The 22,189-nt window shown below is 41.1% G+C and overlaps 1 protein-coding gene across 1 annotated transcript in view; it reads left to right on the top strand.

Moving 5' to 3' along the window:
- The window catches only part of CTNNBL1 (catenin beta like 1), a 160,877-nt gene that overhangs the window by 36,531 nt on the left and 102,157 nt on the right, over positions 1-22,189 (top strand). Inside the window, exons 4-5 of the mRNA XM_041732797.1 lie at positions 7,921-8,060; positions 17,238-17,335. Of these exons, the coding sequence (XP_041588731.1) occupies positions 7,921-8,060; positions 17,238-17,335 (238 nt within the window). The remainder of the gene's footprint in view (positions 1-7,920; positions 8,061-17,237; positions 17,336-22,189) is intronic.

Raw genomic sequence — 22,189 nt, 5'->3', positions numbered from 1 at the left:
AGGCATCAGTAGGCTGCCCTACTTCTGCCAGTTTAGAGCAGTGAGTTTCTCTGGGTTATATTCACCATCTACATCTTAGGTACCACAGATGGGCTCCAGTGTTACAATTTATTTATTTTATAGATTTTACTTATTTATTTGAGAGAGAGAGAGAGAATGGGAGGGAAAGCCCAGAGGGAGAGTGAGAGGGAGAAGCAGACTCCCTGCTGTGCAGAGCCTGATGAAGGGCTTGATCCCAGGACCCTGAGATCATGACCTGAGCTGAAGGCAAACGCTTAAACTGACTGAGCCACCTGGGTGCCCCCAGTGTTACAATTTATAAAGTGGCTTTAAGAAAATGTTATTTTATTTATTTATTTGAGAGAGAGAGAAGGGAAAGAGTACGAGTGGGGGGGGGGTGAGGGGGGGGATAGAGGGAGAAACAGATTCCCCACTGTGAGCAGGGAGCCCAATGTGGGGCTTGATCCCAAGACCCTGAGATAATGACCTGAGCTGAAAGCAGAGCTTAACTGACTGAGCCACCCAGGCACCCTGAAAATGTTATTTTATTTAAAAAAAAATAAACAGTGTTTTCCATCCAGACAAATTTATACACTGTTTTAATTTTTAAGTCATAACATTTGAAACTTGAAATTATGCATAAAGAACATTTTTTTTTTCATATCCAAAAGCAGTTAGGAAACTACATTGTGTTTTAACCTTGAGTTCTTGAATTCTTACTGTTGCAGTGTCTTTTATAATTCTCTAGCCAGTGAGGTGCAATTAAGATGAAAATTGCTAGAGCATATTTGAATGAAACTTTCCGGTTGAGATCAGAAACGTTCAAATTTATTTTCCCATATATGCAATTGTCATTTTGATTGCATACCCAAAAATGCCTCTCTTCATTTGGCTGCATTTCAGATTCAATTGATGGTTCTCCTTTATGCAGTGTCTACTTTGCACTGTGTGATCATTCTCCCAAACATCACACTGAGTAGAGTGTGTTTCTCCCCTCCTTCTCTTCATTTTTGTAGGGGTGGAATTACTTAGTGTAGTGGTTCTCAAACTTTTTAGTCACAGGATCCCTTTGCACTCTTAAATTATTGAGTACCCCAAAATGCTTATCTTAGGAAATTTTAGAATATACAAAAACACATTTCATTAGCCCTCAGAACACATTTCATTAGCCCTCAGGACAATGAAAGCATATGTTGTGCAGCCCTCTGGAAAACTCTACTGTATGCCCCTGAGAGAATGAGAGTGAAAAAGGCAGATGATGTCTTGGATTTACTATAAAAATAGTTTTGATCATATACACACCTGAAAGGGTTTCTGGCCACCTCCTGCACCATTCTGGGGTCATGGGACCATACTTCGAGAATTGCTGATCTGTGTGGGTGGAAGAAATGTCATGCTTCCTATGCATTGATAGCTGGTTTTATGATTGCAGGAGGACTCATTGGTTTCTGTTGCCTTTATGGTATTTTTTGACTTCACTGGTCATTTGCTAATATTCACTCTTGTGGTTGAAGGAGAACATCCTGCTGGTCTGAAACAAATGCACATGGGCAGACGAGCAGAATATTCTCTGTCAGTCCAGATGGAATCGATGACCCCGCTTCAGCCTGGGTTACTGTTTTAATATGTTGCTCTGTTGCTTCCCATTGACCTCTAACTTGATCCTTTCTTCCAGCTGTGTGTCAGCTGTTGCTAAAGGTACACCTAATCCCTAGACAGTCCTCTACAAATATTGTCGTGTGTGCTTTAAATGAGTAGGCTTATTCTTAGCAAAAAGAGAAGAAAATTTTCTTTGTTACAGCAGAGCAGACTTGAGGGTACCTAGATATATTGAGCACCTGTTATGTGCCAACTGTTTTAGGCACATTATATTTATTATCTCTTTTAATCTTCACTATAATTCAGCTAGGAAGTTTAAGGAAGTTGAAGTTTAGAGATAGGTTAGTTAATAATCTCCATCTCCCTTGTCCAGACTGGGGCCCTGTGCTCTGTGTTCTAATAACAGTTTTCTTGGGCAACACTGGAATTCTTATGATTAATTACATTGAATAAATTTTTAGATCTGTTCCTTGCTAGAAGCTCCACGAGAACAGTGAAGACAGCTGGGATGCTTTTGTTATTTGTTATATCCACAGTACTTAACACAGTGACTGGCACCTAGTACATGCCCTGTGAATGCTTGTTGACACCCTGCTCTTGGTTACACAGCCTGTAAATGTGGCTGGGAATGTGATCCAGGTCAGCCTCATTCCCACATCCAGGCATTTCCCACTCTAGCTTATTGTTTGTGTAACACTGGATCCCAGTGGTATTTTTGTGAGGCTTCCCTGCTCACAATTGACAAAAGTTGCTTGTTTTGGTAATTTTATGACTTTCTAACTTAAAAACACTGGGTTAAAACTACATAGGTGGAAGAAGAATTTCCATGTTGGAAGGGACTGAAAGGTACAGTCCTCCTGCTTGAGTTTCTTTTATGTCACCCTGTATTAATTATTCCCAGTGACAAAGATCTAACTTTACAAAGAAACCTGTTTCATCTTTGGCAGCTCTGACTCATAAGATTTCAACGTGGAATGAAAAAGAATTTCAGCACATTCTCTCATGAGAGGATGTCTAGACTCCTTATAATCTCAGTTGCTTCCCCAAATTAGTTTCCATAACCCTCCTAAATAAAGTATGGTTCCTATAACAGATGTCAGAGACCTTAAGGGTCATCTGATCTGCATGATACATTAGCTCATCTTCTTCTAAGCATGGTAAAACCACAGCAGTTTTTGTGGCAGCTACTTTCCTCTGCTCCCTCCTTTGGCAAGTACCTGCTAGATTTTGGTGGTGGACCAGGGAGTGTGCCTGGTGCTGGGTGTTTCCGTCCTGGCAGGACTGTCTCATGGTCTGATTTGTATTGCAGTTAAAATTGACTAAAACCATCCAGTCCCTTCTACACATGTGCTCTTACTAAACTGTATCTTTCTCACCCTATGCTGTTTGTACCTGACTTTATGGTTCAGTGCAGTGTTCAGTGTGGATCCTGGGTTATTTTCCTCCTGTTAGATTTGGCCCATCATTATTGCTTGTCAAGAATCAGGAACATTTTTCTTTCTTTTTTTTTTAAATATTTTATTTATTTATTCATGAGAACTAGAGAGAGAGAGAGGCAGAGACACAGGCAGAGAGAGAAGCGGGCTCCATGCAGCGGAGAGAGAGAGAGAGAGAGAGAGAGAGAGAGAGAGAGAGAGAGAGAGAAAGGCAGAGACACAGGCAGAGGGAGAAGAGGCTCCATGTAGGGAACCTGACTTGGGACTCGATCCCAGGTCTCCAGGATCAGGCCCTGGATCAGCGGCGACTGAAGGTGGCGCTAAACCACTGAGCCACCCGGGCCGCCCTTGTCAGGAACTTTCTGGATGGATTCTGTCAGCTGCTGTGTTCACTGTTTGTATAAGCTTTGTGTTATATGACATTTGTTAACTTTGCCGTTTATGTATCTTCACTCAAGTTGTTCATCAAAACAGGCCTAAGGGGTGTCTGGCTCACTCAGTCTGAAAAGCAGGCAACTCTTGATCTTGGGGTTGTGAGTTTGAGCCCCACACTGGGTGTAGAAATTACTTAAAGATAAAATCTTTAAAAAACAAAAAACAGGCCTAAGGATGGAGCCATGCAGGATACCAGCAGAGGCTTCTCTCCATTCATCCATTGATTATACCCCAAGTCCCCAAATCTTCCTTGTATGCATTGTGACTTGGTTTGTTTAGTACTATTTAGTGCCCTTGCCAGTGCTTCCCGATGAACTGTAGAAATCTTTTGTCAAGTTACTCCCTACATGTTAGATTTTTTAAAAAGTACTCATGTAGGGCAAATAAACCCTAGAGATTTGCTGAGCCTTTTAGGTTCAAAGCTTATACAAATCTACTGCCCCAATATCTGAATTCTACACCAGACCTTCCAAGTCGTGATTCTGATTTGGCTTGCACACTTTAGGTGATAGGGAATCTAGTGATCTAAAAGGTGTATTAGAAGGAGCCTTAAAAAAACTAGTGTGTCGGGATCCCTGGGTGGCGCAGCGGTTTGGCGCCTGCCTTTGGCCCAGGGCGCGATCCTGGAGACCCGGGATTGAATCCCACATCAGGCTCCCGGTGCATGGAGCCTGCTTCTCCCTCTGCCTGTGTCTCTGCCTCTCTCTCTCTCTCTCTGTGTGTGTTACTATCATAAATAAATAAAAATTAAAAAAAAAAAAAAAAACTAGTGTGGAGGAGAATCCTGAGAAGGATAATTTTGAAATTAGGATACTAAGCAGGTGAGAGCAGATAAGGAAGGATTAGAAAAGAAAAACAACAGAATGTTGTGTGGTAACAGAGGTAAAATATACTGTGATAATGTGGAAGTGTGGTCCTGGCTGAGGAATTTGCAAACAAATGAGTGAAATGGAGTGAAAAGCCCGTAAAAGGATTAGAGTATACATTAAAATTTAGTGTATGATAGAGGCGGTATTTCTTTAGATCTGTGGGAAAAGGATAGATTATGGTATTGGGACAATTGGCCAAACATTTGCAGAAAATAAAGTTACATCTTTGCCCTGTATCATATGCTAAAATATATCTACTTACCCCTAAACATTTAAATATGTATAAACATTGAAGTAGTATATCATAAAATATATTTGATCTCAGCATAGGAAAAATCTTACTCAGGGGTACATGTAAAATAGAGTTCATAAAGGCAAAGATTTGGCTACTTAGACTTTTCAAAACTCTTAATGTACACATTAAAGGGCAAATTTTTTTTGCTGCTTTATTATTTTTTTTACAACATAATGGCAGAGATTAGTTTCCTTAATATATAAAGTGCTTATAAATCAATAAATAAGATGAGCACCCTGATATAAAAATGGTCAAAGAAACACAAATAACTAGTAACATTAACAGAGTTTTAACTTAGTATCAGAATTGCAAAATAAAAAATAAATTATATTTCTCATCTCAAATTGGACGAGATTCTAAATAATACTGGTTTTGAGGACGGGGATAGGCACTGCTGGTACCTCTCTGGCAAGCTATAGCAAAATTTGTTAAGTTATCCTAACACAATAATTATGAGTACATATGTCTTAGTGTCCTTTTGTTATAAGGGAAAAGATTGGAAACCATCTGAATGTCTGATAAAGAGGGATTGGTAAAATAAATTATGATAGAGCCACACAAGGGAATTCCATGTAGCTTTTTAAAATGTATTATTTAGAATAGAAATTTCAGATGGGCTAAATCTACTACACCCACTCTGGGATCGATTAGTGATTTTTTTCTTGGAACACTATTGAGAAGGATTCTGAAGCCATGTCTGGCTCACCAGGGGAGTGTGCTGGGTCTGATGAGGGACTTTGCTGTGGGAGGAGGACTGGCAGCAGCGGCTGATACTGGCTTTTCCTGTTGTCAAAGAATGCTTAATGATAAGGGAAATTGTTCAGCCTATGTTAACAACAGTGGCAAAAATTGAATATAGAACTCTATACTATGTAGGCTACTTTTTAGGGATGGGGATGGGGTGGGGAGGAATGCTATGAGTTGAGAAAAATTACTTAAACCTACCAGAATATTATCAGTGGTTATTTCTGGTCATTGAGATAATGGAGGATTTGTTTATTTTTTTGAAAGCTTGTCTTTTTTTTTTCCTCCAGTTTTCTATAAAAATTGGCATTTTATAATTAGAAAAAACATATACAAATGTTATGATTAAAAGCAGTAATGGGGAAAAAACAATGGTAAGGATATGGTCTGAAACACAGGTGTGTTTTATTTTTTAAAAGATTGATTGACTGATTTATGATAGAGAGAGAGAGAGAGAGGCAGAGACACAGGAGGAGGGAGAAGCAGGCTCCATGCTGGGAGCCTGACGTGGGACTCGATCCCGGGACTCCAGGATTGTGCCCTGAGCCAAAGGCAGGCGCTAAACCGCTGAGCCACCCAGGGATCCCCCACAAGTCTCCAGAATTTCCTCTTTGTATAATCCAGATTTCTGGAGAGGTGGTATTTGCCCAGCCCCTCAGCATCTGAGTGAGGCATGTATAACTTTAAGAGTCCCTGCTTATGTTCTTTTTCTTTAAGTTAAAGTACCCTGATAAAATTAAATTGAGGCCTTTTGATTAAGCAGGCATCTGTGGGTATAGAGACAAAGATATGTTTCTGCCTTTAAGGAGCTTACATTCTTTTTTTTTTTTCTAAGATTTTATTTATTCATGAGAGACACACAGAGAGAGAGGAGGCAAAGACACAGGCAGAGGGAGAAGCAGGCTCCATGCAGGGAGCCCGACGTGGGACTCGATCCTGGGTCTCCAGGATCACGTCCCGGGCTGAAGTCGGCACCAAACCGCTGAGCGACCAGGGCTGCCCAAGGAGCTTACATTCTAGAAGGGAAGATAGACATAATAATAATAGTAGTACCAGGAGAAGAAGAAATGAGAGCAAACTTAGTGCTTTTTATAGGCCAGGCATTTTTCTTAAGTGCTTTATATGTATTTATTCATTTACTCTTTACAGTAGCTCTGTGAGATAGGTAACTTAATGATCTTATTTACAGATGAGAAACTGAGGCATAGAGAAGTGAAGTAAGTGGCTAAGTCAGGTTCAAATGCACTCTGACTCTAGAGTCTGTTAAACCACTCCTGGGGCACCTGGGTGGCTCAGTTGCTTAAGTGTCTCCTGATTTCAGCTCGCTCACTCTGTCTGTCTATCTATCTATCTATCTATCTATCTATCTATCTATCTATCATCTATCTATCTATTATCTATCATCTATCTATCTATCTATCTATCTATCTATCTATCTATCTATCTATCTATCGGAGAGAGAAGGAGAATGTGTGAGCAGGGAGAGACAGAAGGAGAGGGAAGGAATCTTAGGTAGACTGCACCCTGAATGCTGAGCCTGATAATGGGGCTCGATTACACAACCCTGAGATCACGACCTGAGCCAAAACTGAGAGTCAGATGCTCAACTGACTGAGCCCCTGGGTGCCCCTCACCTCAGGTCTTGATCTCAGGGTCATGAGTTCAAGCCCCACATTGGGCTTCACACTGGGCATGGAGCCTACTTCAACAACAACAACGACATAACTACTGCTTCCCTTCAATTACTCTCAGTTGGGTATTGTTCAGTTGCTTTATGTGGATTGGCTCACTTCCTCCTCAGGGCAAACCTTCCTGTCTTGTTCATCAAAGGCTTAGTGGGCATTTCTTATATGTCAAATACTGGGGGAGGGCTGGGAGAGGTGAATGCAGAGCACTTTTGTTCTTAGCGCCTGGGCCTAGATTTGTTGAAAGGTTCAGGTGTGAAAATGTGAGTGGAGTACCATACTGTGTAAGGTTTGGTGGTGATTATAGGATGCCAGAGACTAGCTCTGCTTTACTTTGGTATCTACCTCCTAATCAGCTCACTGAGAGGGTTTGGAGGAAGGCAGGGTATTTTTGGATGGCAGGAGAATCCCAATATCTTCCTTTGGGCAAGGGGAATAATTGGCCCTTGCTCTGAAGTGGCAGGTAAGAGAAACCCTTTTTGGATTAGTAGGATAACTGTGTCAGGACAACACGGTGGATTGCCACACTGAGTGGTAATGGTAGCTAATCTACAGGACTGGTGGGCAGATCATTTAATGTTACAAAATGCTTCAGGAGCCTCTAAAAGGCAACTTGTGACTGCAAGAGTAAGGGGAGTCCTGTAATGAGATCTGAATCCAAGATTGATTTTTGTAATGAGGAAATTGATTTCTCAAGGAAATTGTGTGACAGTATGATGTTTGGATGAGTGTACTTCCTGGTTGGTCTGTTGCAGACACTTTGACAGATTGTCTGTCTGGATTATGTTGCTCTTTGCTCCTCATTGCTGAGAGTATCCCTTTCCTTTCACTGATGCTGTCTTGTTTTCCCCTTCTAGGTTTATGGAGTCTGAGCTGGACCTGAATGACATCATTCAGGAGATGCACGTGGTGGCCACCATGCCAGACCTGTACCACCTTCTAGTGGAGCTGAATGCTGTGCAGTCTCTTCTTGGCTTACTTGGACATGATAATACAGATATCCTTTCAGATATGTCCTCAGTAGGAAGGCTGACAGAGTGAGGGAATACTGTTTACTCTCTACTCCTGTCTGTCTCTGCTGATGTCTGCTGTTCACGTCTGGTGTTCTGTTTTCATTCTAATTATCTCCCATCTTGAAACACACGCTGCTCTTTACTTATTTGAAAATCTGTTTTTATCTATGAATAAATCTTGGGCAATCCTTAATTGTCCTCTATTTTCTCTTATTAGTGTGGAACTCGTTGTGATGTATCTGTTCATAACTTAATAGCATTAATTTCTTGGGATCTTGGTTTTCCAGGTCCATTATAGCGGCAAGGCCAGATAGGATTTGAATCTGTTGATCTAGACATCATTCTGCTAACAGATGGCCCAGTGGAGATGAGACAAAAGGAGGCAGTGAACCGCGGTAGAAAGCACATTGGAATGTCCGGGAAGATAGGGATTTAATCTCTTCTGTCCATTGCTGTATTCCCTATACCTTAAAAAAGGTTTGCTGCACAGAAACATGCAATATTTATTGAATGAGCATTAGATCCAAACAGATGACCTAGGTTTGACCCCTAGCTTCATTTCTTATATGAAATTTGGTGCCCCTCCAGCCCTCAGAATTGTCATCTGCGGAAGTGGAGTTGCCTTTCATTGTTAGGGAGTATTAAGGAAGACCATGTAAAGGCTAAGCAGTTTCTGACACGCAGTAGGTGCTTAGTAGATACTACTTTTAACTAAATTTGAATGGTGACCTCCAAAACTGTTTTATACCTTGTCTTTGCTCTTAGATGTGCAGCAGCTTTCTGCAAATGGTTTCTGATGTGCCTGTGGTTGGGGATATGTTCACTAAAGCAAATTCTCTTCCAATAGTTGTTCTGTTTGAATCCAGATTTCTGAAGGTATGAGACAAATGTAGTCTGCCTGAATGATATTCACAGGGAATCTGCTGCTGCTTCATGTGGTTTTCATCTTCCTGGTAATCTCTCTCCTGAGAGCATGTCTGACTAGATTCTTTCCTGCCTGATAATTCTCATAGAAATAAGTCAGTGAATAATTTTAATGCAGGCTTCTTGAAGGGTGATCTTAAGCCATTTCTGAGACTTGTAAGGTTAGATAGTATTAAGAATCACTCTGTCAGTCCCCAGGTTGCTGAGTGTGTTCCTTGGGTGTACTGCTGGATTCTGGGTTGTATGAAAACCCTGGTTGATTAGCTTGTTTCTGGATCAGCTTAGTATAGGATCTCATGAATTAATTCAGTAGATATGCTTCGAGTGCTTATTATTATGCACCAGGCACTATACTAGACCCCTAGGAACAATGGACTAGACTGGATGTTCAAGCAGCATCAGTCGCTAAATTACATGTTTGGGTATCTGCCCTATTCAAGATACTGACTAGTCCTCACAGAGTTCTAGTTGTGACTTCACATTTTAACTCACCTACAGAATGGTAGATTTTCAGAATCCAAACAGACCTGAGAGATGACTTAGCCCAGTGCCTTATTTTTTTATTTTGTGATAAATCAGAGGTCTGCATGTTGGACAGCTAACTGTAGAGGTTGAGCCTGGGTCTTTAGGCCCCTGATTTCCAGTCCAGTGTTGTTTCAAGTGTACCTTGAGCCTTCCCCTCTAGGATTGACTGCATCTCTGACAGATTTGCACAGTGTCATCTGCTACTTTGTGTATTCACACAGGAATCACCAAGTTTGTTTCTGGAAATACAACTCTTGTTCCCTTTTTCTGTTCCTGCTAATTCAAAGTAATAGTAGCAGCTTTCCGAAGATCCTGACATTTTGCTGATTCACCAGCCTGGTTCCTGCTGGGGAGAAGACTGACACAAGAAGTGCTGTTCGACATCGGCATACTTGGGAAAGGCAAGGGCACAGATGTTCCAAGTTGTTAAGTTCTGGTCTTTAAAAAGGAAAAAAACAAGTCCCCCTATAATAACTTTGACAGACTGCCATTTCCCTCCTGTTTTCTCAGAGCTAAACTGTGTTTTTTTCCCCCCTCTCATATGCCAACCTTCACCCTACTGCCCTAATGATATTTTTTTTAAATCTGATTTTTAATTATGCCCTACATCAAATTTAAAGTGCATTTGAAATTTTTTTAATTACCTAATTTTAATTAGCTGCAGCAATTAGGGTAAATGTCATCCTTCTCAAAGTACAGTTTTTCTTGAAAGTGGTTTCAGGAAAGGGTAGGCCCTCTTGACTTGCATCTGACACATCCTCTCCCATTTCAGGACGCTGATCTCCCAGTAGCACTGCACTCTGCTTCTTGTCTTATCTGTGATCTATAATGGAGATTTTTCTTCAGGAGATGCTTGTTAACAATTTACTGTTGTACAGCTGTAACTGCCAGAAACACCTTACCATGAATAAACAATTTCATGGCAGTCAAGACTTAAATCTTTCATCTTTTTTAACTCTTCATTTATCAACCAAGACCATATGTGGCTGGTTATGCTCCTGGCAAGCACAGGTCATCTTTGCTTTGTCCTTCTCTGAGAAAACATAAACTATAGGGATTTTAATTGGATCAGAGGCTGGTTTGTTGTAACCTTAAGAGGCAGAGGATGCGAGAAAACAGCTTGTGCCTCGTCCTTTCAACCGTGAGAAGCAGCTTCAGAGTTTATTCTGGCGCTCTGCATCACTGCTGCTCGTGAGGGCCTGTCAGCGCTTCTGTGCCTCATCTCTCCCCTTGAGAGGCTGGATCCCAGCCATCGGTTGGCTGCAGAGTGGAATTCTGGTCTGCGAAGAGCGTTTCTGGGGGTGAGGGGCAGAAAGGGAGGGGCATACCCCTCACACAGTATTGAAGAGTCACTCTGAATGTGCTAGAAGGGAACACAAGATAGGATCCAACAGCTGCTGTCTTCTAGAAATACTGCTTTTTAAAACCATTCTTAAAAAAAAAAAAAAAAAAAAAAAAAAAAACCATTCTTCCTTTGAAGTAAGTGATTTAAATATGTTTAGAGCCCCTTTTTTTGGTGAACCTTTTGGAGTGTTTCTACAGAAACATAAAATCAAAGGTACATTTAAAGATATTTTCTTAAGGTTCTGCTAAACAGTTTTTGTGGCCCAGTTTTAGCCATATTTACTCATTTTGCCTAAAGGAACAAGGAAGAATAAAACAGGGGAAGATAAAACCCTAGGTGGTGGCTTGTCACCCCTTTTCCCACCAACAAAAATAATAAATGACCACAGCATCAAATCCATAAGCATCCTATTTTTGTATGTTATTAGCTTCGCTCTCAACTTGAGTGACAAGTCCGTGGAATCCTTTCTGAAGTACTTGTGGTAGATCACGGCATTTATTGGCTTCCTCCTTTTTGTGATAAGCTCTGTTGGGTCCTCTTGGGGAAAGAAGAAATAATAACTCTAGTCGAGCAAAAACACTCACTTACTTACAAGTTACTTGCTATGTGTGGTAAGTGCCCTTGGAGTATTATGCTCACGAGATGCCATTGGAGTTCTGAGGTGTGAGTCATTTCTGGCTTGGGGGTGATTAGGGAATTGGGCATTGGAGATGGGTAAGCCTTTGATAGATGTGGAGATTAGAGTGTGTTTCAAGTTTATTTTCATGGTCTGTACCTTGGCAATGGAAATTGCCATTTCTTATGTGCTAGAAGCTGATGTGCTCATGTAGTCGGTACAAACTAACCAGGATATCAGGCTCATGACTTTTCTTGAAAACAAAACAAAACCCAAAACATCAAGACTACTGCTTCCCAGGTAGGTGCTCTGTTCTTTAAAATATATATACATTGAGTAAACCAAATCGTTCAAAGTCTGCTTTCTCTCCACCTGTTTGTGATTCAGAAAAATGAGGTCTCATTGTAATGGTAGCTTAAGGCATTATTATAGCAGGTTGCATACTAATATGCAGGAGAGAGAAATTTGTTAGTTATAGAGATTATTGGTGCTGATGGAACAGCTTTTTTTTTTTTTTTGTCTGGGATAATTTTAGGTTATTAGAACTATTCTTTTCTAAATTACTGTCTGCTTTGCTTAGACTCTAGGAAGCCAGGAAGACCTGCAAAGTTGTCCTGTTGGATTTTGTGAAGAATTACTGTGGGAATTGGAAAATAAAGAGCAGACAGGCTTTTTTCAGACCAGCAGGGATCAATTGAATTTGAGCAGTTTGGGTGTGAGAAAGCTAAAGTGGAACAAACTGACTGCAACACACCATCTTGTCCCAGAGGATGTGTACAATAGTCAGGGGTGCCATGTGTTAGAGCCCCAGTGTTAATGAGCAGGAATAGGGCTGGGAAGTGTTTGAGCCTCTTAAGGGCTTTCTTCTAATTGGACTGGGAGGGAGTTGGCTATTGCTCCAGTGCATTCCTACAAGCACTAACAAGACTGTGTATCTTGAACTGTTGTTTTGCTGGGAGCTGTTCTCATCTTGATATTTCCAGAATCAAAACTACATTGAAAAGAAAGTACTTCTTTTTCTCGTTCAGTAGTTTGACATGCCTGATAATCTGTGCTGATAAGTCACCCATTTTTCTGGAGCCATTTAAATATGCTCTGAAGAAAGTCAGGTCAGGTAAAAAGTGCCAAAATGGTAATCTAGGAAAAGAACCTCTTAATGTTGACATTTGATCTTATTTATGAGATTTAGGTGAATTCCATGCCCCTGGAAGATAGGGTGGTTTGTAACCTGCTTTGGACATCTCCCCTGTGGCATAATAGTGCCCATTAGCATGTAGTAGGTATTTAATGAATCTTGAATGAGTGCATTTTCTCCCTCATATTAGTTTAATCTAGGAATGGGAGAAAATTAAGAGTCCAGGTTTATTCTAGGTAGCTCTGTGCCAACTATTTTAAAAAGAGAAAAAGACCATTGTGTTTGTGTTTTGAAATACATCTGCATTAATTGAGCCATATCAAATCACTGTCCTAACCTAGGAGTAAAAGAAAAAAGATTAAAACAAAACAAAACCCACATTTGTTCCATTAAATTGGGTATAGTCTCTGGATCTAGACTGGTTCATTTTTTTTTTTTTAAGGAATTCTTTTTGAAATGACTTTAAAAAAAAATGCCATCTGCTAATTACATCTTATAACTTTGTTCCTTATGGACACATCTCATTGGAGATTAATGAGATTAATGTTTAGTTTCTGTACCCAAACTCTACGTGGATCATATCCAAAAGCAAATATCTAAAGCCAAAAAGTGGAAGTAAATACCCTCTTTTTCCAAGAGCCTTTGTATTCTGGACCATTTCATGCTCAGCTGGTCTTTTCTACTTCACCTCTTATTACACTAGCTTATTGCCCCAGTAGTGGACAGGTACGGAGGGAGTGTGCGGGGTGGCCTTTCTACTCGACATGACAAAATAGGCTATCAAAAACTGTGTTTTAGTAATTCACAGAGAGACAGGCTCTCTGTTTTCCTATTATACTTGGACGGGAGAGCCTTTTACCTTGTGAAATGAAATTGTAACTACAGTGGAAAAACCTATCACCCATGCCCAGAGTCTGCTTGTGAAGAAATGTTGGATGGACGGCAGACCATGCTGAATTTTCTCATCAAGATTGAGAGTCTGCCTGTCTATCTTTAGTTTTGGTTCTCATTCCTCTTTCTGGTCTTCAAATGACCCCTGTCTTCTGGGTCATATTACATTATCCAGGAGTTGATAATTAAAATTATGGACTTATTACTGCCTTGCTGAAAGGTTATTTGGTGAAAGTTAGGAATTTATGTAAAATCAGTTAGCAGTAGAATTGATGAGATGTTTACCAGTCGTGGTAGCTGATAACTGGTTTCACGTTTGACTTCTCATCTGAAGCAGGAGAATAGGCAAGGAGATAACCATTGGAACATTTTTAGAAATGACTTTCCTTGGTGAAAGTTAGACATTTATCCTGTCCTATATAAAGCTACCACCATTGTCAATTTTTTTTCCTTTTTATAAAAAGTTCCTAGGTTTAATGGACACATCTGTGAGCATGGTATAAGACTAATCAAAGAAAAATATGATATCTGGCCCATAAGACCTTGGAGGCTGAAAAAGGACTTGATCAATCTGAATGTCTGTGGCATAGCCGAAATATAAAATTAGATCTTCCAACCCATTGTGACCCAGAAAGGAAGACCATGCTGTTGTTAGCTTACATTTTAGATTTTAGAGGCTTCGGGAGAAAGTGAAGGCAACAGTGAGGGCTGGGCTTTCGCTGTTCTCTGGGAAGACTTGGCTAACAGTCTTTATTATAAGATACTTTCATGTTTTCTTAGTACTTTGATTTGCTTGGTCTTTGATATTACGTGATGTTATTTATTCCTTCTAGCTACTCAGTGAGATGGGCTGAGCAGAGATCATTGCTACCATTTTACAGGTGAGGAAACTAAGCTGTACGGAGTTGAAGGGGCTTGGACAGAATTATACAACTAGAGATAATTTCGGCATAGTTCAGGTCACTAAAGATAGAAAGCAAAGATGAATACGACATGACTCCTGTCCTCATGTTTGCTCTGACTCTTCATCTGTTGTTCTTTCATATATACCCCACCTGTCTCTTGAGGCTCTTGTTTAACGAACAGTCATCATATATGAGTTCTTAGTTCTGCATGGCGTTATTCAAGGGAGGTAATGATAGTACTCTACATGCCTGATGTTCTTGTCCTACAGACCTCTAACTAACTCTACAGTGGATGGACGGATGGATGGATGGATGGAGAGATGAAATGCCATGCATATTAAATAAGTATGTGAATAGATAATAGGATTTTTACACTCTATATGGAAGAACTTTTTAAGAGCATATATTTGGGAGTTTCTTAGATGAGGAGGGTGAGGGGGAGTTTTCAGCATCTTTTTTCTTCCTGAAACTTTTAATAATTCTTGGTAGAAATCTGTGACAGTTCCCTATAATTACAATAGAGTCATTAGCTAGAATTTACCTGAACCTAGCCCTGTTTAAACTTGGTATGTATTCCCCTGTGCAGTAATATGAAGTGTAGTGGCTAAAGTATCATTTTTGGAACCAGATGGACCTAACATTCTCCCTTAGTATTGCAGTGACCTTTAGCTAAAGTACTTAACCACTTTGAGCTTTTTACCTCTCTGATCTGTAAAATAGGGATCACACGTATCTTATAATGCCCTTGTGTGAATTTGGTAGCACAGTGCTTGGCATAATGACTTTTAGACATGGTAGTTATTACAGTGGCGACCACTGCAGTCTTTACTACTAGTTCCTACAAGTCAGGGGTAGCTCTGGGGCTTCTAGAGGTTAGTTTGGTAGCCAGTTTTTTTTTTTTTTTTTAATTAATTCAGCTTAAGTGTTTTGGTTTACTATATGTCAAATATGATGTGTGGTCTTCTGTGTCACCTGCTTCCTGGTTACTTTGTTAATGAAAACTAGACTAGCACATAAAGGAGTTTTGTCCAAAGTTGTCTTAAGTTTTGTAGCACTCTGGTGTTTTGGGTCAATATCACTTTAAAGACTGAATGAAGGTGGCACAGAGAGTTTAATTACTTGTGCTTGATGGTCAACTGATCAGTTACAGATGAATAAAACAAACCTGCTAATATTTTTTCTTTCAGCAAAAAATGTTCATAAAATACCTGGAATGTCAGTTGGCACTGAGCAAGTCCTATCATTCTTATTACTGTGTCCTATATCTTTCCTTTTATTTTTTCTTTCCAGTTCTAGTGAAACTGCCCTGGTTCTGACCTTGTCTCTGAATTCGGGTTCATGGTATCTTTTCCTCCAGACCTGGCTCCCGCCCAGCCCTCACAGTTACCTGCTCATCCTGCCTCCCATCTGCCCACCCCCACCCCCTGCACTAGGTGCTTTCATGCAGCCTGCACACAGCTATTAGCTTATTCTTTCAAAATATTATTCTCTTCATGTGGTTCTTTTTTTTTTTAAGATTATATTTATTTATTCATGAAAGACACAGAGAGAGAGAGAGAGAGAGAGAAGCAGAGGGAGAAGCAGGCTCCATGCAAGGAGCCCGATGTGGGATTCGATCCCGGGACTCCAGGATCACATCCTGGTCCAAAGGCAGGTGCTAAACCGCTGAGCTACCCAGGGATCCCCTCTTCATATAGTTCTAGTTGTAATTTTCTCTCTTCTCCCCTTTCTTTGTCCTCCCCTCCTTCCCTGATCCTCTTTATTCTCTTCTTCATGTACCTTTGTACATTCCAGTCTCTCTGTGTGGCTTTCTTGTCCCTCTGCCCTCATCCTTTTAAGTTTCCTGTTTTCTGACCAATTTTCTAGCACATCATTCCTGATTTCCAAGTTCAGTTTGGTAGCCCCTTTTCTAGGATGTCTGTATTCCTCATTTGTTACATGTTGGCAGTTGCCTGTGGTGTGTAATTTTTAAATTTCTCTGATTTTTGAACTTCCTTATTTTGTAGATGAGGAAACTGAGGCCCACATTGAATAAGAATAATGGATTTGCTTTTGTCACCATCACGGTGCTTTCTTCTTGTAGACATTCAGAAATGCAGGTCGGCAGAGCACGGTATCGGTGTCCGTGTATGTGTTGGGAGAGAGAGAGAGAGGGATTGTGTTTCCAGGGTGAAGAAGGGAAACAGTTTCCAAACATAACTCCTTTGTTCGCTCTTTCAGGTTTTCTTTCATATATATTTTCCTCTTTCTATTTTTGCCTAGTGTTTAATTCTCATTGTTCTTCCTTTTATGTCCACAGTAGCTCAGTGTTTAAGGAGAGGGAGCTGGGGGGTGGGGGGGAGTGTTTAGCGCAGTCCAGTGTAAAGCCTTCCCTCTACATCTGAAACTGATTTCGTTGTGCCCTGCTCTCTGCCGACCTCTTGGTGAACACCAGCCATCTCATCTCAGAAATCGTTACTGCCTTCGAAGGTGAACTGTACAGGGTAGTGCAGATTATACTGAGTTCCAAGAATTTAAATTGTGAGATAGGGTTAAGGGTGTTGGCCTCCAGAGCAATTTATTTGAAATTTATGAAAATGCGGTGAACCTATGGAATAAGTGACCAGGAAAGCAGCATAAGGAAAAAGACTGAGTTAGTTAACAACATTGACTGAACACCCACTGTGAGTAGAACCCTGTTGAAGAGATGTTAATAAAACTACAGTGTATTAAAGGTGAATGGTAATAAAATGATTGACAAGGAAACAGGAGGGAAGGAAAGAGTTTGATAAAATGTCAGTAGGGTTTCAATATGTACGTGATACCCTTAACACTCTTCACATGTGTCCATAGCTGTGGTTGATTTGCTTCAGGAATTAACAGATATAGACACCCTTCATGAGAGTGAAGAGGGAGCGGAAGTACTCATCGATGCTCTGGTAAGTTGCACATCCAGGTTGGCTTTGTGGGTATGTGCATCATCCCTGTTGTGTCTGTGAGTGGCAGCAGGTGGGTGTGGGCTCTGTGGTGAGACTGCCCTGAATGAGGAGAGTGAGAAAGTAGAAATGCAACTTGGGGGGGTGATACTTGATAACTCTGGAACTGTGTTAAGGAAGGAGTTATAGAGGCCTAGCATTTACTAAATATCTACTGTAGGCAGGCTTCTTCTTATTTCTTTTTTTTTTTTTAAAGATTTTATTTATTCATGAGAGACACACAGAGAGAGAGAGGCAGAGACACAGGCAGAAGGAGAAGCAGGCTCCATGCAGGGAACCTGATGTGGGACTCGATCCCGGGACTCCAGGTTCACTCCCTGGGCTGAAGGCAGGTGCTAAGCCGCTGAGCCACTCAGGGCATCCCCTTTTTCTCATTTCTTTCACTTTATGTGATCCTCACCATATCCTTTCACATGGATATTACCATATCCCCATTTCCAGCTGTGCCACTGAGGCTTACAAAGGCAAAGACAGTTTGCCCTGGTCACGTAGCTGGGCTTTGAACCTGTGTTCTCCTTGACTCTGTGTTCTCCTGGACTCCATGTTCCTGTTCTAACCCTAACCATGGTGCTGCTAACCTTTTCACAGATGTTTTTTCTCTCCTCTCCAAGCACCAGTGAATATAGATACCATTATTATTTTACAGATGGGGAATTGGGGAACGTTAAAAGTAAGGACAGATGTTCTAGCTCATCCAGCCAGAGTTGCATCCCCTGCCTGTAGAGACAGGGCCGATGGATTTCTCTGTGCTTTTTTTGTGGAGCCTGGGCAAGGCTTCAGAGTCTTCTAGGCAGCAGCCAGTCAGAAGGAGTTTCTGTGTGAGTTAAACATAGAATTTAACTCATCACATGAGGAAACCCAGATACAGAAGGACAGCCCTCCACTGGGTCAATCAGCCAGGCCCTGACACCAGAGCCTGTGTGTTCAGATCCCCACCACACCAGCTTCCCTCTCTAGCCAGTGATTGTAGAAGCCTCCAAGACTGGAAAGGTGCCACAACTGGCAAGTGGTGGAGGGAGTCTGGTCCAGCCTCTTACCCTGATACCCTGATACTTCCTGTGGGGCTCTGTCCACCCAGCATGCTGTCTCCCTCTAGGCTCTGTTAAGTTTCCCTCTGTTATCTTCTGCTATCTTGTCTTTTCTTCTAAGAATGTCTGTAAAATCTGGTTTTGATGTAGTTTATAGTTTATCAAAGATGGCTGCAGTAGGTTGTATTAAAAACACTGGGGTGTTTGTTAGGCTGTATTCTGGCCCCATCTCAAACCCACTGAATCAGAATGGCTGCGACTGGGGCCCCAAATGATTCTGACACCCCATTGCTGCTCCACCCACCCTCTCCTCACTCTTTCTCTCTCAAGGTCCTTGACACTAGAAATTTTCCATGTGCCATGCTTGTTACTGGTATTTGGTGTGAATGGAAAGGCTGTGAACCCACTGGATATGAAGGACTGTCTCCTACAGAGCATGAGGCTGGAGTCCAGCAGGGCTATTTGTGACTGAGTTTGATGAAAATTTCTATTGCCATTTTTCTTTCAAGCTCCTTCCTAGAGCGAACTGCCACTTTTGTAGAATTCAGGACCTTTATTTTTCCTTTGAACCACTGTGCAGAAAGAAAAGGATGATGTTGGGTTGTCCTTTTGTTTTGAGGAGCATCTGAAGGAAGGCTGTGGCCCTTGCTCCTGCTCTGGGTCCCCACAGTGGCATTTGTGCAGTCTTACCTACTAAAGGTTAATTATAGTGGCCCTGAGTGAGCCTTCCTGCCTGGTCCCTGGGCTGATTTTAATTACCGTCCTTTGCCTGTGTGAATAGGGGAGATGAGAGAGAGAGCAGCTAGCCTGGCTGCTGCCTGTAAAACGTACCCAGAAACAGCAATTCACACAAAAGCCCCCTTTGTGTTTTCTGTGTTGCTAAGCCCACCAACAAAAGCTGGATTGTGCAGATTTTATTGTTTGTTTGGAAAGAAACAGTTCATCCTCAGTCTGGGGAGCTGTTAGGTAGCTGCTACACAGGGTTTTCTGTTTGTTTAGGGTTTTTTTTTTTATTATTATTATCATTTTAAGATTTTGACTCTTAACAGCTTTATACTGGTGGGGTTGGTGTGTATCACAATTGAGCGTTCCTAGACTCCTATATATTATTTACTTGTCTGCAGCCAGTCAGAAGCCATCAGTAAATAACAGAGAACAGAACTGGTGGATGGTCTTTCATTTGTTTTTTTTTCTCCACCCTTGCACTGCGTTCAGTAGAAGTTTGATAAGTATTCTCATATTACAAGAGTTGAGTTGTCTTTGTAGTTTTAATTTGGGGCCAATATCGGAGGCTTGGAATTGCATGAGCAGAGGCTAGAGGGCACAGAGCAGAATTTATTGTGGTGTGCAGTTTGCAGTTATTGCCTTGGTCTTTTTCCCAGTTGGAAGTCCTAAGCAATAGACTAGCACATTTGTGGGGAGAGAGTGCTGTCCTGGCATTCTAGGGGATCTTTGGGGCTTAAAATTTGGTCCGTATCTACAGTTATTACTTAAGCAAAAGGTGAGTATTTGTGCTTTGTAACAAACTGATTTGATAGCCTGGAAAAATAGAGTCTTTTCTGAAGAGTAGTAAATGCAGGGGTATACTGCTTTAATGACACTTCTTTGGCATACCTCTCTAAAGAAGTCTTAGGACTTCTTGAGGGTTATGATTAGATTACAGTCATTTCTTACTTACTAGTCCCCAAATTTGCCATGTGCTTGGCAGCCCCATGCCTTTGCATAGACCTGCTTTCAGCATGGCAAGCCTTGCTTCTCCTAGACTACTTGCAATACTTCCACTCTTCTTTTAAAGCCTGACTTAAAGCTTGTCTCTTAGTGTTTTTTAAGCTCATCCCCCGACTGGAGTTTGTGTTCTTTTAGCACTTTATGTGTAATAGTACTTGTCACATTGGCTTAGAGACCATCTATTTATAAGTTAATCTTTCGTGAGATGTGATTCCCATCAAAGGAATGGCCAAATTATCATTTACCAACTGTGTGTCCTTGGGAAAGTTACCTAATCTCTCTGTACTCAGTTTCTTCTTCTGTAGAATGGGGGTACCAGTAGTGCCTATTGCATAACACTGAAGTGAGGAATAAATGAGATATTTAATAAATCTTTAGGACAGTGTCCAACACAGTATAAACACCAAGTAAATGTTGGCCATTATCTTCATAAGGGTGTTATTATGCCTGAGACATACTAAGTACTTAGTAAGTGTCAAGTTAAAACAGTTTGTATCATCTACCGTGCAGCAAGAGGTTTATGTTTGTTGAGTTCAACAAGCATTTTTTTTTTCATTTTCAAAAAATGTTCAAAAAACACTGAATAAATACTCAAAAAATTTTTTTGAAGAGAATGGACCTAAATAAGGCACGATAGATGTTTGATTAAAAAAAAAAGATGAAATAAGTAATGATACTGTGAGGCAGAATATTAAGAACAGTTGTGAGAGATGAAGCTTCTCTGGAAGTGGGGAAGAAGGAGCAAATCACTTGTGATGGGAAAGAATCAGGAAAGACTGCAGGTACTTTCTGTGGCCTCAAAGGGAAGCTTTAACAGGGGGATGCATGCAGGTGTCCCAGGAGAAGAGGTGGACTCTCTGAGGCTGAGCCATGACATTGGCCATGGTGGCTGGGAGCCACCATTTGGTAAAGAGTTTCACAAAGTGGCTTTGATATGGAGACTCAGGGGTTGCTCTCCATACCCATTCTTGCACTCAATTAACCCTACGTAAACATTCAACTTTGAGGTTCTGTGGTGGTTTGGCTTGGGTTGGTTGGCAATGCATTTGTGCTTCTGAGGCACAGGCAATGCATAGGCTGAGCTTGGCAGGTTTGCGGTTGCCCTTAAAGGCATTTATTATGTAAATGTCTGGATCCTATCATTTTTATCCCTTCTCATTTCTTTTAATGTCTTCACCTTCATTTGTATTTGTCCCAAGCAAAATTCATTTGTTCGTTCATTCATTGAATGCTTATTGAGTGCTTTGTATGTTCTACATTCCAGGAATCGGGTATATAGTGGTGAGCAAGAGACAGAGTCTGCTTTTATGGAGCTCAAATTCTAGCATAGGGAGAAGCAGTAAACAGATCAGAAACTAGTTAGTGATTCTCTGTTACATAAAGGATTAAAATAAAGTGATGTGATGTATGGTGACTGGGAAGTCACATTAGATTTGACAGTCAGGGAAGGCCTGAGCTCGGCATGACAAGAGGAAACCAGCCATTCAGAATGACTGAGGGCAAGATGGGACAAGTGCAAAGGACCTAAGGCAGGAATGAGCTTGACAGATTCAAGGAACAGAAAAATTGTCTGAGCACAGACAGCTTGGGGGAGGGGAGAGAGCACGGCCAGGGCTAGGTTGCTCAGGATTTTGTAGGCCTTGGTAGGAAGGTGGAGTGGAATTGCCAGTATGAAGGAGAGTAACTGGAGTATCTTGAGCAAGGGAGTAGTAACATAGTCTGGCCTAACATTTTAGGAAGACTATTCTTGGCAGCTGTGTGGATAATGAATTGGAGGAGCAACAGGGGAAGCTAAAATATTTCTAGATAAATGACAGCAGGAATGAAGTTTTGCATTCTGACCATATTGCCGTATGTATCCTCAAAACTTACTGGGTGATCAAGATTCAGTGGATATGGAAAGTTTTTTCCTAGTTTTTCAAATATGAAATTTCCAGAACTCATAGCAGGTAGAAAATTTTACTCCACACTCTTTAAGAAAGGTTATTGGCAGTTTGTACAAGATAGAAAAAGAATCCTTCGAACCTTCTCATCTGTCCTT

This window comes from Vulpes lagopus, chromosome 18 (genome assembly GCF_018345385.1).
Source record: "Vulpes lagopus strain Blue_001 chromosome 18, ASM1834538v1, whole genome shotgun sequence".
NCBI classification, from domain to species: domain Eukaryota; kingdom Metazoa; phylum Chordata; class Mammalia; order Carnivora; family Canidae; genus Vulpes; species Vulpes lagopus.
Note: the sequence above shows the minus strand (reverse complement) of the source record. Positions and strands in the feature narration are given on the sequence as shown.